Below are 18398 nucleotides of genomic sequence, written 5' to 3'. Positions count from 1 at the left end.
TGTTCCACCAGTGTAGTGCCTCGGTGATGAACGAATGAGTAGCAAATTTCACCGCCTGATCAGCGCGACACTCACTAATAGAGATTACAGCCTCCATCTCAGACAGCCAGTGACAAGTTGCCACTGCGTCCTTTCGTCCATCAAAACGAGGTGGGTCACACCTCTTAAAAGCTGCATAATTACAACCCCTTTTTCCATTCTTACCTGTACCATCCCCTTCACCATCGGTATCATCCTCAGTTGCCTTTCTTTTTCTTAGTCCCAATATCCTTCAACACGTCATCTTTCAATGATTCAAAAGCCCCTTTCACGATATCTGGCAGAAACTCATGAATCATCCCAAGGATTTCATCCCTAACAGCTTCACGAACAGCGGGTTCCAACACAAACTTCTCAGTATGTTGTGAGGGCTCTGAGTGTTGAGAGGCCTCTGAGTGCTGAGGGTGAACCAACCCCTCATCAACATGGTCAACAGTATTCTTGTTCTTGCGGGTGTTCTTAGCGCCTCCATCGTTAGTTGGTTTCCTTCCACGAGCCATCTACGAGTTACTGAAATGAAACACCAAACAGAGCAATTCAGGTACAATTTAAAACACTACAAGCAAAACAATTAGTTAATGACGGTGGCAATCGCCATTACCCTCTTGCCTTGCCTTTCGGGTTTTAAACCATTCTTGTCCTACATCATTGGCATTTCGCCCCTGTCCTAACCTACAAACATAATTACACAGTTGGCGATCTTGGCTTTAGGTTACCCGTTTTGGCATTTCCATTCATGGTCACATTTTCAGTCCAAGTCTAGGCATCGGGGATGCCCAGATCTCTCAAACAACGGCTCTGATACCAACTTGAAAGGCCCCAAACTCGGGAACCCAACTCGTTGGTAATATGATAAGCAAACATAGTTCTAGACCAAAATGTCACCAGTACGCAGCGGAATAAATAAAAAAGTACGAACAAACTTCAAAGTACTAAAACAACCAAAGTTTGTTAATAGTTTAAAACACGGGAAATGCCAAAAACATTTAAAAGGTGTCGAGTAACCGCTGCCAATACCCAAGAGCCGCCAACATTCAAACCTTCTTCTTACCTGAAATACAAGCTAAAAACGTCAACTACACTGAGTGAGCTCTATAGTAATAAGTTTTTTTTAACACTTTAGTTCAAAACATTCGAACCCATTCCGGTTCTAATAATGTAGTTCGCAAATTGTCACTTCATTATTAAAATAATAGTTTGGCATAAGTACAGTGACTATATGCCCAGGTCACATAATGCAACCTAACATAACCGTTGTAACCCCGAAGGTCACAACAACATCTCGCATAATCCGTCGTCACCCCGAAGGTCATGACAATATCCCACATAATCCGTTGCCACCTCGAAGGTAATGACAATTGGGTCACATCGACTCCTCTACTTGGATTGATGTTTCCCATCCCACATAACCGTCGCCACCCCTAAAGCAACGACCAAGGACTCAAGGCCCTCAAATAAATAAATAAATAAATAAATAGTACACGTAGGCAAACAATTATTTTAAATCAAGCTCTCGCACAAAACACACGTATGCCTACTAAATTTAAATCACTTAAGCATGTATTTCAGCCAAAAACAATTGAAACATAAAAAGATGGGCAATAGAACTCACCTTAATAAAGTGCACGAGTTAACGAAGCTAGTAAAATGTAGGAGAAGAACGAACCCTATAACGAGCTCAACGACCTACACGTTTACAAATTGTTTTATAACCTACTTGTCTCATATCTAACTCATGTACAACTCCTTACTGTACCATGATCATCCTGGTAACCCTTTACACACCGTCATTATACATAAAACTATATGTACACCATAAACAATCTTATCCCACCATTTATAAAATTACATGTATCCCATGTAGAAGATACGTAGGCATGAATCCCATCTTCCCATGCAAATGAATTTTTTTTAATCCTTATACCCATGTATTAGTTAACATAAAAACAAAAAAAATCTAATGTATGCATACATTTCCATGCATGCCCTCATTTTTGTTATGAAACCTTTTATGCAGCCTCTTAATTAATAAGAGACGAAACAGTTTAACCCCATCACATATTCATCATTGTCACGTACAGGTTTCAAACCCCAACCTCAAATCATAATTTTGAGTCACCATGCATGCATTAAAACACCTACTACCCCATGCGACTCTCACCCAAACCAATGGTTCAATTACCTACACCAACCGACTATTTATTTTTCTTATGTGGGAATCATTAAAGCACCTGCTACCCCGACCCCAATAATCATCCTAAACGGCGAACCACGAAAAGCATAACGTACCTGAAAGGCGGGTGAGTCGAAGATTCTACAACTGGACTTCTTGACACATTAGAACAAAGCCCTCAAATCCCTAACAGAAAACATCACCACTTAAAGAAGATCACCAACGGGTTTAAGTTCGCTTCATTGTATCGGAACCCGCGCATGATCGATACCGAATGATGATCATCAAAGAGATTATCACGGTTGTAGGTTGCAGTCAACCAGCCCTTTCGGATTCAAGCACGCGGTGCGGGTTGTTTTATCGATGAAACAAAACCACCCCAGCCCTACCTACAACCATACATATTGCAAAAGTTTACCTGATGAAATCGGAGAAGGGTAGTTGGTGAGCTGAAACTACCGTGTACACAGTCGACGTCCTTCTTCTCGTGGCAGATTTCGAGTATCGGTAAAGCTTAAATGACAAGAACATAGTCATCATCCATAACCGAATCAAACTAAATCATATGACGGAGTTCGGGTCGTGAATATACCTGAGATTAACGGAGAAGGCAAGGTGAATTATTTTCTTCTGTTCGCCGCACTAGGGTTAAGAAAAGGAAAAAAATGATGATGATCTGAATTGTTGAGTAAGTTATTGTCTCATAGATGAAGTGAATTCCACAATTTACAACTAGCACCCTTTACTTTTATATGGAACATTATTAGCCTCTCTAAAGTTGGCAGTTATACATACTATACAACTTGGCGAAAATTTCGGGTGTTACAAGTTTTTTGGGGGCGTTTGATGGCATTATGGCGTTTTACACGCATTTGCTAATTTTGGCGTTTTATTATATTTTTCATTATAGCATTAATATTCTTTTGTTGTTTATTAACTGAAATTACAAAACAAACAATAGATAAAGAAAATTAAAAAAAAAAAAAAACAAAGTAGAAGCAATTTATGATTTTAAATCTTCAGTGTCATCAGTCTCTTTTTTTCTTTTGAAACTATAAGAAATGTGACAAATAAATGGCGTTTTGGGTTTGACGTTGTTTATTTTCTTTGTTCATGTGTTGAAGTGTCTTTGTGGATGTTGGAGACATAGATCAACCCCATGTGGGTGGATGCTATCTGCCTGTTGTCTTCATTATAATCATCAAGGCCAAAGTAGCATTTACACTGGTATAGGTCTCTTCTTATCATCCAAACCTTCTTCAGGAACAAAGATGACAGTATGAAATATGGTGTCATCAGTCCCTCTTTTTTTCAATTTTGTCAATCTCATGCAGCAAAATCTTACTACACTCACGTAACAAATCATTCAATGAAGCTTCATGCAGAACATTACTGGGGATCAAAGAAAAGATGTTTGCCGTCGTTGTATTTTTTGGCGTTTTACATTGAGCTGTAATTTTTTTTAGCAACCACTGTGTTTTTTTTGTGTTTTTTTGGTGTGATAAACGGAAGGTGGTTAGACGTTTCTATTTATAGAATTTTTTTGGCGCGTAGTTTAGGTGGGATGTTATTTTTATAACAAAAATGTAATTAACAATTATCCGGATGTAAGCTTTGGCGTTATATATAATTGCGTTTCATATTTTTTGGCGGTTTTGTAGCCAGAGAGCTTAAATAAAAACACAGAAAAAAGTACGTTGTGATAAAATTGGCGTTTTGTATTTATTTGGCGTTTTATTTTTCAATGGCGTTTTATGTGAGAAATGGTTTTTTACTTGTTTACCCTTAATGAAGCGCGTCCACGTAATAAAATTGGTGTTATTTACTAAAATGCCACCGCGCCAATCTAGTCCATAGATTGTTTTGATCGGACGATCAATAAGCGTTCTCACACTTTCTACCGTTTTCTCTAAATCCTGACCCTATATATATATATACTAAATCTAGCCATGACACCAACCAATTTATGATGAAAAGTTGTGTGCAAACGTAAACATTTATCTTAGACTAAATTCCTCACACTTAGACTTCACTTCTAGTGGGTGAAATAGTACCCACGAAATACACATAAATTAATAGTGTCCAAAGTGAGTCTTTAGTCAAGATAATATTTTTATATATTTTCATATATTATTATTATTATTATTATTATTATTATTTATTTGTTATTCAAATCCCATTTATATTCCAACTTCTAAATCCTTGTACTTACACACCTTGTTCATCCTTGTTAGGATAATTTGGTGCTTCAACCTCTCAAGACGATCATCTCACGTTTGTGGAAACCACTTGCAAAACCGTGAGTATACTCGATCCCATTTTCCGTTTTATACACTTTGGGTGCAACATGTACACTTTATACAAAATCACGAATCACCATTAAACTTGTCAAATCACACTCTATCCATTTAAACATGAGACTTGTATTATTCTTGTTATCTAGCATGCTATGTATACTTGTGTCTATATGCTCATTAACTTTTCTAGCCTATCTTAACAATTATAGACACTATAGGATTAACACACCGCCCCTATTCTTGTGGTATTGTTGATTAATCTACTTTACACCTTTGTCGTTTCGGCAACAATGGTAATCACGATTGCGTTAAACTCTGGTTTGACATATAGTTTACACTTGTTAGTATGTTAGTAACATTATATGCAAATTATCATGTTGGATATGAGCAAACTTTTTCACTATTATGCTATGTTATCAAACTTGTATGCTCGCCAACTTTTGTTGATCATTATTTTAATACATGTTGCAGGACGCTAGTTGATGCTTGAGGAAGAAACATACTTAGGGTGGATTTAGAAACACACCTACATTTTGAATCTTATTTCTGCTTCATGTTGATTGTTATTTGAACTTGATGTATTTCCCTTTACAAACAATGTATTTCCATTTAGTATTTATGAAATTTGGATTAATTATATATTGTCACATTTAGTGTTATGAAGTCTCTTGCAATCTTGTTTTCGTCTCACTCTGATGTTTCCGCCATCTGTTGGGGTGTGACAGACGATGATTCGGATGGTCATGAATGTAAGTAAGATATACATACGTAACCTATCTAATTTGCTAAGTAACCAAGTGAGGTAAATCTAGACGAGTGCTTCCAACATTGTATAGTTGGAGACTTGGTGTAGTTTTGCTCACTTTATTGCTTGGAAATTACTTAGAGACTTAGGAAGTATGAAATGGAGGCAATTGTACCTCAAAGTTTTTGGAACAAAACCTCAATCCAAGTCATTCAACATAGAGATTTGTTGGTAACTTGAAGATGTTCCAAAAACAAAGTAAAGATAAACATGTTCATAAAGTTTGATAAAAAAAATTCCTGACTTGGACCTAAAAAATGGTGGTATACCATCTTTATTTACCTTGATAAACATGTGGTAATACTCCTAGAAGTTATCCAAGTGTAGAGAAGAAGAAAACAAGAAGGAAAAGGCAAGAACAAAGCTCAAAACTTGATGTTTTGAAGTTTGAACAATCTGCCCAAAGTTAGGAAACTTGAAGATTGGTGTTACACCCCAATCGATGGTGGAAACATCAAAGCGAGACATAATAGATTGCTTAAAGACAACATAACTCTAAAATTGTGACAATATATTAAAGTTCAAATTTCATTTCATTCACCGAACAACACGTTACATCGTTCAAGAAAAAGAAGTACAACAAGTGGGAATTTCATACTATGAAATAAAATAAGTAAATAAAGTTTTGGTGAGTTTCTAATCCACCCTAAGTAGATTTCTCGTAGAAACATCATCAATTTCCTACAACATGTAATAAGTATCTGTCAACACAAATAATGTTGTTGAGCATACTAGTTTTATCTATATAGCATATAAAAGATTAATTCTCAAATCCGCATGTTAAAGTATACTAATCATGTTACATACTAGCATACGTAACTAAACATCAATCCAAAGTTTCCACTAGCGCAATCTTATCACCGAAGTGAATAAGACCATGAGCGTAATCTTGTCATCGAAGTAACAAGAACGTAAAGTATAAGTTAACAATGACCACAAACGGGCGGTGTGCTAATTCTGTAGCGTTATACATGTTAAGGAAGGCTTGCAAGGTTAATGACATAATAGTAAGCATGAACTATCAAGCATTGATTCACAATAAGCATATCAATTTAACATGTATACAGATTGAGTGTTTGCATAATATTGTATTTATGTGTGTATGTGAATTTAAAATAAAAACAATTTAAGAATTTAGTTAAACACCTCTAAAGTTTATTAATTGTAATAGCTACAAAATGAACTAGTATTTTAACTAGTTTATTTATAGTCAATATTATTCAGCTATTTTTTTTTGTATATATGTACACATATCGTAAATTAATAGTTTGTTTTTGGATCACAATTATACCACCATGGGGTAGTGAACGACACACCAGAAGAGGTATGATTATCCATGGAAGTTTGACAAAATTTAGAGCACGCATGCAATTATAATCTCACCTTTTTGCCTCCCAAAATATATCTTTCCTCTCATCCAAACATTAAACTATTTATTATCATTTGTTAAAAGCTCATCCTCTTTTACGTTACATACAACTCATTACTAAAATATGAAATAAAGTTACAAAAATTTAAATATTTGATATACAGCTTATTTATATTGGAGAAAAATGAGCCGAAGGATATTTTTGTCATTGGTTGGCTTCACAATAAATAGCACAATTAAAGCACTCTCATTTGAATATGACGGGAAACAAAATTAATTAAATAGAGGATAAGTCTTGAATAAATATAAATATAATAAACTATATATATTGTCTGGCGAAGGAAAAATACAACTTAGGATGGGGAAAAGGTGAAAATAGTTGATTTAAGAAAAAGAAAATGATAATTAAGAATTACGTCTATATATGTTTCGAAGTAGTTGTGTTTCATTATTTTAAATATCAAACAACTCATGGGAAAAGATGAAAATAGTTGATTTAAAAAAAAGAAAATGATAATTAAGAATTACGTCTATATATGTTTCGGAGTTGTGTTTCATTATTTTAAATATCAAACAACTAAGAAGCTGATTTAAAAGTTATTAGTAACAGTAATATTCCTCGTTGTGTGCTCTTTGTAATGAAGCCCTTGAAACAATAGATCATCTCTTTACTTCTTGTTTTACGGTTGATGCTCTTTTGAACCACGTCAGTTTTTGGTGTTCTATCCTGCAAATTTATGCTTTCACGGTTCGGGATTTATTGGATTTTCACATCTTCTCGAGGATAGGTGGCGAAAAGGTTAATATCATTCGTGGGCATCATACTTGGTTTTTTTTTTTTTTTTTTTGAACGGTCGTGGCATCATACTTGGTGTTGGTGCATTTGGAAGACTAGGAATGAGATTGTCTTCAAGGGTAAAAGGCTTTTACAAGATAGAATCTTTGCTGATGTCAAGTCGTTTTGTTTCTTTAGTTAAAATCATGTCTAAGCAAAAATCCGTCATTTAGAAGGATTGGTGTAATTTTTCCTTCGTATGATGATATAGTTTGCTTGGTTGTTCGGTTTTGCCTTCCTCCAATTTTAGAGGCAGGGCCAGCCCAAGGGTCATTCAAGTGAAGCTGGTAGGAGATCATTATCCTCAAAATGAACACCCTGGTTCGAATCCTTTGCAGTGCTTTTTTCTTTTTGTGCTGAATCTTGAAGCTTTAAAAGTCACAAAGTGTGGAATAACAGATTTTTGTTAGATAAAAATGAGGACTCATCCAACACAAAAATAAGGCCCACGTAACTAGTTATTATTAACTATAAACAAAGAATAAAATCTAATACTTTGATGATATAATCAAAATAAGTTATTTTCATGATTTTTGTTACTTACGTAAGAAAAACTACTAAAATAACATATTTCATAAACCCAATCAAGGACTCCGGAATTTTTATTTTGCTTTGGGCCTACAAAACGGTTGAGCCAGCTCAGTTTAGAGAGGGGTTGTCTATAAAAGTTGTTATATAAGATTATTCATTCATTCAATTTCATTTCATTTCATTTCAATACATAACAAATTTTAACAGAGAACTACAATAATTATATTTCACTCTTTCAATATTTTGTTTCAAGCATTTTGTTTTGTATTAACGCACAACTATACTTAGGGTATACGGGGCACCAGCAGGGAGTGGCTGCGGTGACCCAATTCCCCCAGCGGGAACACCGCCGCCATCCCTGCGGTGACCCAATTCGGGGAGGGTGGTCGGGGTGAGTTCACCGAAGAAGGAGAGAGGAGATGGTGGGGCCACCCTCATTTTCAACCAATCAGTGATTTTCCTTTTTTTTAATAAAAAAACAAGTCACCTAAGAGGGGAGTGCCGCCATCAAATTGGGGTGTGAGGAGAATTTAAGAGGGGAGTTGACGTGGCATAACCTGATTGGGTGTGCGTAAGAGAAGGGACTCCCCTAAGGGGAGGGGGGTGGTTCACTAGTGATAGAATTTATCACTCACAAGCACCAATCAAGTTCCGCCATGTCATCGACCATTTTTCCATCACTCATAACCTTTTTTAGTGGGGGTGGTCATCACTCATCACCACACCCAACAATTTCCCCCCAACCAACAATTACACTCACAAAACCAAACAATAACGCGTGATAAAGATAACGAAAATCGGATTTCGTGGAAATATAACGCGTTGAACTCGGACCCGGCGGTGGAGTATAACGCGTGGGATGTTGTTTCCGTGATAATATCACGTACCCACCCCGCCATCTCTAAGAGGGGAGTGCCCATCTCACCCTTATACCAATACTATTTGTATTTATCTGTCAGAAAACCACCTTCTGAATCCAGATAATTACAAATATTGCCATTATGATGACTTTGAACAACCATACAAAGATCTCCCAAGATTTTATAGGATTCTTTTTGCATAATGTTTTTGGAATAGTGACAAAAACTTAGTGGAACTCTTTTTACCTTAGCTTCTTCTGCACCATTTGCAATGGTCCAATCATGGGGAACGAAAATTAAAATTCTACATGAAATGTCACACTAAAGTCATAACTAGTCAAAGAAACACACTACTAATGATGAACTCAAGAAACACATGGATTCATATTTTTTTCCATTAAAACATTATAAATCTCTCTTAAAATCTTTATAAACCAAAACAAAATGTTGACCATTGACCACAGAGTCAAAGAAGCATTACCCTCCATGATTAAGGATCTTTAACAATACTTTGAGAGCCTGGCCCCAAAAAATTATTGGTGGAAATTGCATCAAAATAGAAAACTTTCATGAACCCGAACAAACCAACCGACTTAAGAAGCGATTTTTTGTGCTTTATCGGGTAGGATATTATCGGGTAAGGTGAGCTCTGCGGGAGTTTCACGGACGACGCCAATCATTGAATCATACTCTTCGTCTTTTCGTGCAAATTTCTTGCGCAGTGATTTCTCCAATTCGATTTCTTGGAAGCCCTTATTGTTTTCGGCAGCGTGAACCATGGCTAAGTTTGTGTAGTTGGTTGCTGATTGAGAAATGAAGGCGATTTCCTCTTCGGTAAGCTTCCTCATGAACTTGGCCGGGTTGCCTCCCCATACCTATGCACAAAATAAATGTTATCGCAAATAAAGAATTCAGTTTATTCAAAAAAAAAAAAAAAAAAAAAAAAAAAAAAAAAAAAAAACACTATGAAGGATTACAGAATCGAGACCTAAATACACAAAAGACTTTTTTGTATTTTGACGCCATGTAAAAGGGTAATTTAGACATTTGACTGATTCCTAAACACTTGTACTATGTAGCTTTGTATATAAAGCGACACCTTGCATAAATGAGGCTCTTGCCTCACACCTCGAGCTTTAGAAACCTAACCGCCTTGACGCTTGAAGGGCATTGCGCTTACCAACCATTAAACTTAACTACTTAAAAGTAAACTACATAAATCCTCCCTGTGATTTCATGTAAATTACGGATTTTGTCCCTCTGATCAACCCCTCACCACCTCTCCTCTTTCATTCTATAGAATGTAGATTTTGTGTTACATGTGACACCTCCCATATATTTGCAGGCTATGCAGTTAATGCGGTAAAATATCGAATATCGGTCAAGGACCGATATTTGAAATATAGGTTATCTCGGTGAGATATCGGTGGATATCGGTAATTTTGATATAATGCAGAATTTATATATATAGCAATTTAACACCAATAATTCAGTGATATATCGGTTATATCGGTCAAATATCGGTGATATATCGGTTATATCGGTCAGATATTGGTGATATATCGGTTATATCGGTCAGATATTGGTGATATATCGGTTATATCGGTCAAATATCGGTCAATATCGCCGATAATCTCGGTACCGATATTTTACTAAGGGACCGATATATCACCGATATTAACTGCATAGTTTGCAGGTGCCAGGTGGATCAACATAAGTAGTTCGTTCACATATAATTTTTCGGTTAGATGGTAAAATATCATATATGTTCTTGAAGAAGATGTGCGCGACAAATCATCGAAGAACATGGAAACGAAAATTTGTGAAAAATCAGATGAATTTTGTTTATTAATGATATAATAATTAAAAGATTTGTATATCATACTTGACATACTAATTAGTATTGAAAAAAATCATTTTTTCGTTCAAAATGTATTGCAGGTTAACCCGACCCGACGGTTTTGCCCCATTTTGCCACGTCTAGAAGAGAGTGAGGACCCACAAACCTCTCCGAAAGGAATCCTAGTATTTTGTCTGACAAGGGCACCAGCAGCAACCATGGCATTTTTCTCAACATGAGATCCATCAAGCAAAGTGGCACCCATGCCAACAAACGCTTCATCTTCTACGGTACATCCATGTAACACAGCACCATGACCTACATCACATGTATAATAATCTTTAATACCAAATTATGACATGCATGTATATAAATAAATAAACACATATCTACTCACCTACAGTAACATTGTTGCCTATTGTTGTTGGCAAAACATTCCCGCTTATATTGGTTTTGGCTACATGAACAAGAGCGTTGTCTTGGATGTTTGTTCCTGATCCAACTCTGATGCTGTTCACATCACCTAAATCGTAGATCTCGTGTTAAAAAAATAAATAAATAAATAGAGGATAATACATTATTCTTTAACGATTAGTCTGTTTGTGTTCATCCGTTTAGTTAAATGAACAGAGGACACATTCGTTCATTTATGTTCGTGAACGTTCAGTAATGTGTTCGATAGTTCATTAGTGTTTTTAGTTTTTATACTTTATTTAAATACTTCAAAATTCCGAAAATTAAAATATTTAATAAATATCAATGTATTATATATTTTGTTCATTAACCCTTGTTGGTGTTCGTTTGTTTCCATTTATGTTCATGAACATTAGTTTGTGTTCATTTGCATTCGTTGCCTAAAATTAACAAACGAACACGAACACGTTCATTTCCTTAACAAACGAACACAAGCATAAAATCTTGTTCTATAAGTATTCATGAACAGTTCGTGAACACATATATTTCCTTAACTAACGAACACGAAAAAGGTCTTGTTCGTGTTCGTTAGCAGCCCTAGACACAATACATTTTGGTCACATCTGTGCTTACCTCTAAGAACACATCCATACCAAATGGAGGAACCACGACCCACTTGAACATCGCCAATGACTGAAGCACCAGGAGCCACAAATGCATCTTTGTCGACCACAGGGTCTTTATCAAACAAATTCATCAGCGTCCGGTGTCTAGACACTAAAGATAGATTCAAGATAAGTTACAAAAACAACTATTTTAAGAGTTCAAGACAGTATGAAGCATACATGGGGCATAAAGACTTAACACGCGTTATGTAATAAAATAGTCAAACTTCCATATGCTAAACATACACCTTGATTCAATTCATAGATTACCGGTCGACGAAAACAAACACACAGTACCACACATCCAAATTCACCTATAGACCCCACAGATGAGCAATGCAAAATCTCAAAAGGGGGTTCTTATCTTCAACTACCACAACACAAACAAAGAACACAAAAGATCAAAATTTTATCGACACCCAGTCCCTTATAGCACATCAAATTCATATCACAAACAAGATTATCTAAAGACCCAATCGAAACTCAATCAAAGATAACATGACATCAATTCAATTCAAACCCTAAACTGTTTTTAACTTCTCTTAGGCATTTCCACAAACAGTTAGCAGTCAACACCTAAACAAACAAAATCAGGACAAATGGGTGTTCGAATTGAAGTGAAACAAACATTACCTCGTTCTTCAAAGAGGTGACTGCCTTGGAGGCTGCAGCCGACACGATCAACGGCTTGGCCGGCGACCCGGATCCAGGATCCGACGACGTAGATTGCTCTGCCTAAAGTACCCATTATGGATTAACCAAGAACCCTGATTTCTGAGGTGGGTTTCTTCCGATCGAGAGGGGGTTTCAAGGGAGTGTGTTGAGCAACAAATTGGGGGAAAATCAACTGAGTTGGCACTGAGTCGTTTAAGTAAGGGTTGTGATTCGGTATGACTCACTTCCTTGGATTTTTACTTTTCTACTTTTTCTACTAAAAGAGTTAAATGCCATTTTAGTCCCTATGTTTGGGTCATTTCCAAAGGTTCCATTTTTAACCTGTGGGTCCAAAAAGGTTTCACAGTTGCTATTTTAGTCCACTTGGTTAACTTCATCAATTTTTTCTGTTAACGAGAAGGCCAATTTGGTCATTTTGTATGTAATTTTGTTAACTAAAAGGGCAATTCAGCCATATAAAATGACCGAATTGGCCTTCTCGTTAACAGAAAAAATGGATGAAATTAACCCAGTGGACTAAAATGGCAACTGTGAAACCTTTTTGGACCCACAGATTAAAAATGAAACATTTGAACTAAACTGGCAAAATGGTCCAAACCACAGGGACTAAAATGGCATTTAACTCCAACTTTTTATTACTTGAGTAAATTACAAGTTTTATCCTTTGTATTTATATTAAATTACAGCCGTTGTCTTTTTGGCTAAAAGTTTACAGATGGTGTTCTTGACCTTTCAAAATCTTGCACGTTTTATCCTTTAGGCCAGACCTGGTTAGAAATCTCAGTTAATTCTTGTCATGTGCAATGCACATGAAGGTACAATGGTCTTTTTCCCTCTAATTCCCCATTTATAACCCTTGGTCCCTTTTCTCTAACCCTAGTCTGCAGCACATAGATCAAATCAATCAAGCTAATCGAATTCTTCTTACCACAGTTTGAAGATGAGTGGCCTGAGCATAAGCACCCCAACTAGTTCACTTCGTGGTGATTCGACGAAACCCTCTGTTAACAATCAACCCCTCCTAAGAAATCCCCTGCTCCGAATAAACACTCTGTTCCAAATGATACGTCACATTTCCTGTTCCAGTTGGTTTTTAATGGGATCAAGAAAGATGAAGTGAAGCTTGTTGAGGACGGAAACAAAAACTTGGTAATCCGCTTGAAAAGGAAGGTGGAGAATACAAATACGAACGACAAATGGCTTCACTCTATTACCTGCAGCTATGAATTCAAATTCACTTTGCCCAACAATTTCCGGTCTGTCCCAGTAATAATCTCTGTCTCTCTCTACACCCTCACCGGAATCACAACCAATCGCCGACAATTCTCACCGGAATCTCAACAAATCGTAACTTCATCTTCTTCATTTACACCGTTACAGTTCATCCATATATCAAACCTACTGTATAACTACTATATACATACATGTATTTTGTTCATTTCGAGTTTACTTTCAATTCTGCAGGTCGAGTTGAATTTCATATGCTCAAATTCGTCGATCGAATCGCTGAAGTTTAGATTCGTCAAATCGGAATCATGAATTTGATTTGTTGAAGTGATCTTTGACGGATTGAGTCTGAATTTATGAAAAGTTAGGGTTTAGGTTTGTGGAGAAAAGTGTCTGAGGGTTATAAATAGGGAATTAGAAAGGGTTGAGAGGGAAAAATACTGTTGTACCCTCATGTGCATTGCACATGACAAGAATTAATAGAGATTTCTAACCATATTTGGTCTAAAGGACAAAACGTGCAAGATTTTGAAAGGTTAAGGTCACCGCCTGTAAATTTTTGGCCAAAAGGACAGCGACTGCAATTTGATGTAAACATAAAAGACAAAACTTGTAATTTACTCTTATTACTTTTTACCACCTAAATTAACCTACACATTTTTTATACAATCTGAAATATGACATGAAAAAAAAGTTTTGGGTCCATCAACACGTCCCGTTAAAAAACAGGTAATGTTTAGATTGACCCGTTTTAAAAACATGTGGGGTTCAGATTAACCTGTTTACGTTTTTTTTAATTTTATAATTTTATTTTCGAGTTTTTCCATCATCCACTTTTTCTAAAATTACACTAGCAATTTTCAATCCATTTTTGGTATTATATAAAAAAAAGTTTCCGATTATCCATTTTTGCTGAAAATACACTAGCAATTTTTAATCCATTTTCAGTATTATATAAAAAAAAAACTCTTCGTATTAGTCATTTACTCTACCAACCTAAGTTATATCTATTTTATTTTTGTTTTTAACTTTTATATGATTAATCATAAAAATGTGGGTTTTGTCACATCATTTTTTTACTTATCACACTTATACTCACCCATAAAGTCATTAACATACATTACAGACAACGTCGCTCACAACTCATCAACACGTTTGACTTATTTAAAAAAATTAATAAAATTGGTCATGTTCGGGATGACCTGAATTTATATGTGTGGAGTTAGAGTTGAATATGTGGTCATGTGTACTATTTTGCAGTTGCGTTCTTATCTCTGGGTTGCTACTATTATTGCTAATCAGGTGTGTATTTTTTTATGTTTTGTTAAATTATGTTTTTAGCTCTATGGTTGTTGTATGTGCTTTTTAGGTTTATGTGTTTGGATATTTGTGTATGTTTTCATTCTTGTAGTTTGTGCTTTTACTTTCAAAGAAGGGAACGGGGAATGATAGGGGTGTCAAACACCATTTGTACAATTGCCAAGTAGGAAAAAGACCGCAACTGCAGGCCGTAGTTCAGCAAATCACATCGTCAAGCAAAATATCTTTTGCACAACTTATGTAACTAACATGCTTGATGTTAACAACCTAATTTGCGACCATAATACATATACAAATCTAGGCATAAACTCTTGGTTGTAGCTCATGTATCTAACTTAATGGAAATATAAATTTAGCCCCCACCGCATCGCGACGGATTACATTTCTAGTTTTCTCTAAATCATAATGTGATTATGTGAGGTATCTCATTTTTATGTTTTTCATTCACAAACATATTCTAGTATATAAAGATTCAGGGATGTGAAGGGCCCTTCCCCAACATCCACACCGTTACCTTCATCTTCACATCACCACCTCCCCTCTATCTCTATCAAAGGAAATGTTCCCTTCACTCCTTTTTGATTTTTCTCCAATCAACAAACAACAATATCAACAAGCAAAAAGGATCGGGGATATCGGAGGAGTTTCCCTGTCTGCACCGAAAAAAAGGCGGAGAGGTGGGGGAGGGTGCCAACCCAGCTCCCCGACCACCTTCCCGCTTCCACACCCCGACGTCCAAATAAATCACATGTACTCGTTCCAAACATGTTGCATATCTGTATGTTGATTTCCTATCCTAAAACTACCGATAAAATATTTTTATGTAAATGATCCTCAATATATGTTCATGTCTTCACATCACATGTTAATTTGATGATTTCCTATCCTAAAACCACCGATAAATTTTTTTTATGTAGATAATCCTCAAAATATGTTCATGTCTTCAATCACATAATTCATAACTAAATTTCCATGAAAAAATTCGCATAATGTCTTGATTTTAATCAAAATACATAGGAAAATCTTCATTTCATTAAGTGACCCTAACCAAATAATACTATATGCATACATCTATTTCCGATTATTTGTATATCATCATGCAATTCCTTTTACTTTTTTTTTGGAATGGCAAATTTTATAGCTAAGAGTATTCACATCCATTCCATTAAATTTTGTGTGTGAAGTTTTTATAATGTAAAGAGTATAAAAAGTGGTTGTGAGTGGAGAAGAGATAAAATGTTACTGTTTATCTGTATATTTGGGGGGACACTGTTCACCCCCTATAATTTTTGTGTGAAGTTTTTATAATCTAAAGAGTATAAAAAATGGTTGTGAGTGGAGGAGAGAGAAAATGTTACCGTTCATCTGTATATTTGGAGGGACACTGTTCACCCCTATAATTTTTTAATATATTTTGAAAGTGGTTGTGAGTGAATGAGAGAGAAAAAGTAATGATAAAGATATAAAAAAATATTATTTAATTAAAAAGTAGAGAGAAAATATAATGTTTTTTAATGTAATTTAAGATGAAAATATGGTAAAATAGATGTGAATGCTGTAACACCCGGCTAGCAAACAACTAAACCAAGCCAAACATGAAACAATTACAAATACATAAGGATTGGGCTAAGGACTTTCTACCATTTATCTTTGTGATACTTTATTACTATTTTGTAAAATTTTTAACAAATTGGATATGAACAGATGAAGTTTAACTTCATTTAACTTTCAGGTTTTGACAAGAAGAGCAAACAATATGTATGCTTGGAATATTACATTCCGGTCAAAATGTGTGTCATTATCTTCTCACATGTTAGAATACTAAACAAATTTCGTTTTATTTTTCAAAAAAAGTCCTTATTTTCGAATTTGCTTTTAGCATCCAACACCATCTGCCAACAAAGTGGTGGTGGAGTGGTAAGGGAGAGTCTTGGTGTTCTAAGGGACCCAAGTTCGATTCCTGCCCTCCCCATTATTTTCCGCGGCACCTGGTGATGATGGAAGACTAGGCGAATAGGTGGAAATCGCTAGTTCGATCCTTAAACTGAGCGGATTTTACCTTACTGCACTGTCGTGCCTTCGGGCGAGTGTTCACGAGCTTCGGCCCTAGTTGAGGGTTTTCCCCGGTTCAGAGGCGAGTGTTTCCGATGTGGTGATTTCGCCAGTACACCATTTGGATGATTCGTTGGTCATTTCAAAAAAAAAAAAAAAAAAAAAAAAAAAAAAAAAAAAAAAAAAGCATCCAACACCATCTGGTATGCTTTGGTCTTGGACTCTTGGTTATAGTGTTTTACTCAAAAAATCAGGCTTCCACAATTTCCTTCAGTCTTGGTTTCTGGTAAGGGCTTGGGCCAAACCAATCTTCAGCCCAACGGACCACACCCTATACTTAACTACTTAAATACATTATTGAGAGTTTGAGACCAATAACTTCATATATAAAAAAGCTTGCTTTTGAAGTCATTATGAAGTTTTAACGATAGATTAAATCCTTCCTAGAAGTCTCAAAATATAGAAAAATTGTAATTAACAAACCAAAGATTTTGAGTCAGATGATTTGTTATTCTCGAAAGTAAATAATGGTCCATACATATCTTTTTAATTGATGTTGGTATCATTTTACACAATGCACACCCCATGAAGTACAAACAAAGGATGAAATAGTAGCTAAAATCGAAAACATATTTAGTTTAAAGTTGTTTTTGTCTCTCACAAATTCCTCAAAATGCATCAACGGATGAAACATGTCATAACTACTGCGTGGTCTTGTTTTTCTCGATTAAGGCTATTGGGTGTGGGGCAAGAATTGCCACGTGGGACGTGGTTTACATGATACAACGCTCCCCTTTTCTAAACCATGGTGGTGCGCGTGGGTTTCCACGGCAACAGTGACTCTCATATATTTGATGAATTAAAAATATAAAGTGGATGGTGGTTTGAGTAATGATCATACCATATAGGGTGGTGAATGAGAGTGGGGTAACATGTCGATTAAAGATGCATTCAAATTCATTACAGATGCATTCAAATTCATTACTTTAAATTCGTTTACTGAACTTAAACCTAAATGTAAAGAACATTGAAACCCTCTCCAGAGTTTTTAATAAAATGCCCTGAGTCAAATAATAATCTAATCTTACATTTTATTACCAGAATGTTATAACATCGTAACAAATTTCATAACTAAAAAAATAATGACAATGCATTTTACATACTTTAAAGTACTTTTTTTAATATTAAAAACACATTTATAAAACAAACATTTAAAATTTAATACTATCTTATAAATTCCAATAATAATTTAAAAATTTTAAAAACCCCTTCATCAACCGTCTCCCAGTTCCCCGC

At 35.6% G+C, this 18398-nt stretch overlaps 1 protein-coding gene across 1 annotated transcript; it reads right to left on the bottom strand.

The window, feature by feature from the left end:
- Positions 1-9243: 9243 nt before the first annotated feature.
- On the bottom strand, positions 9244-12688 carry LOC110915332 (gamma carbonic anhydrase 2, mitochondrial). The gene is made up of 5 exons (XM_022160012.2): positions 12462-12688; positions 11797-11940; positions 11147-11272; positions 10916-11067; positions 9244-9784 (listed from the first exon to the last, which is right to left on the bottom strand). Exons 1-5 carry the CDS (start codon positions 12574-12576, stop codon positions 9503-9505), a joined length of 819 nt encoding a protein of 272 aa, XP_022015704.1. The 5' UTR covers positions 12577-12688; the 3' UTR covers positions 9244-9502.
- Between the last annotated feature and the right edge of the window lie 5710 nt (positions 12689-18398).

This window comes from Helianthus annuus, chromosome 16, assembly GCF_002127325.2.
Source record: "Helianthus annuus cultivar XRQ/B chromosome 16, HanXRQr2.0-SUNRISE, whole genome shotgun sequence".
Lineage (NCBI taxonomy): Eukaryota > Viridiplantae > Streptophyta > Magnoliopsida > Asterales > Asteraceae > Helianthus > Helianthus annuus.
The sequence above is the reverse complement of the archived record's forward strand: the minus strand, read 5'-3'. Positions and strand labels throughout refer to the sequence as shown.

What these genes read in the sequence shown, in the direction of transcription:
- LOC110915332 (XM_022160012.2), bottom strand. Translation starts at nt 12,576, where the DNA reads ATGGGTACTTTAGGCAGAGCAATCTACGTCGTCGGATCCTGGATCCGG. An exon ending in TCACCTCTTTGAAGAACGAG is followed by an intron (nt 11,941 to 12,461) that starts GTAATGTTTGTT and finishes ATCTATCTTTAG; the next exon opens with TGTCTAGACACCGGACGCTG. An exon ending in GTATGGATGTGTTCTTAGAG is followed by an intron (nt 11,273 to 11,796) that starts GTAAGCACAGAT and finishes TCTACGATTTAG; the next exon opens with GTGATGTGAACAGCATCAGA.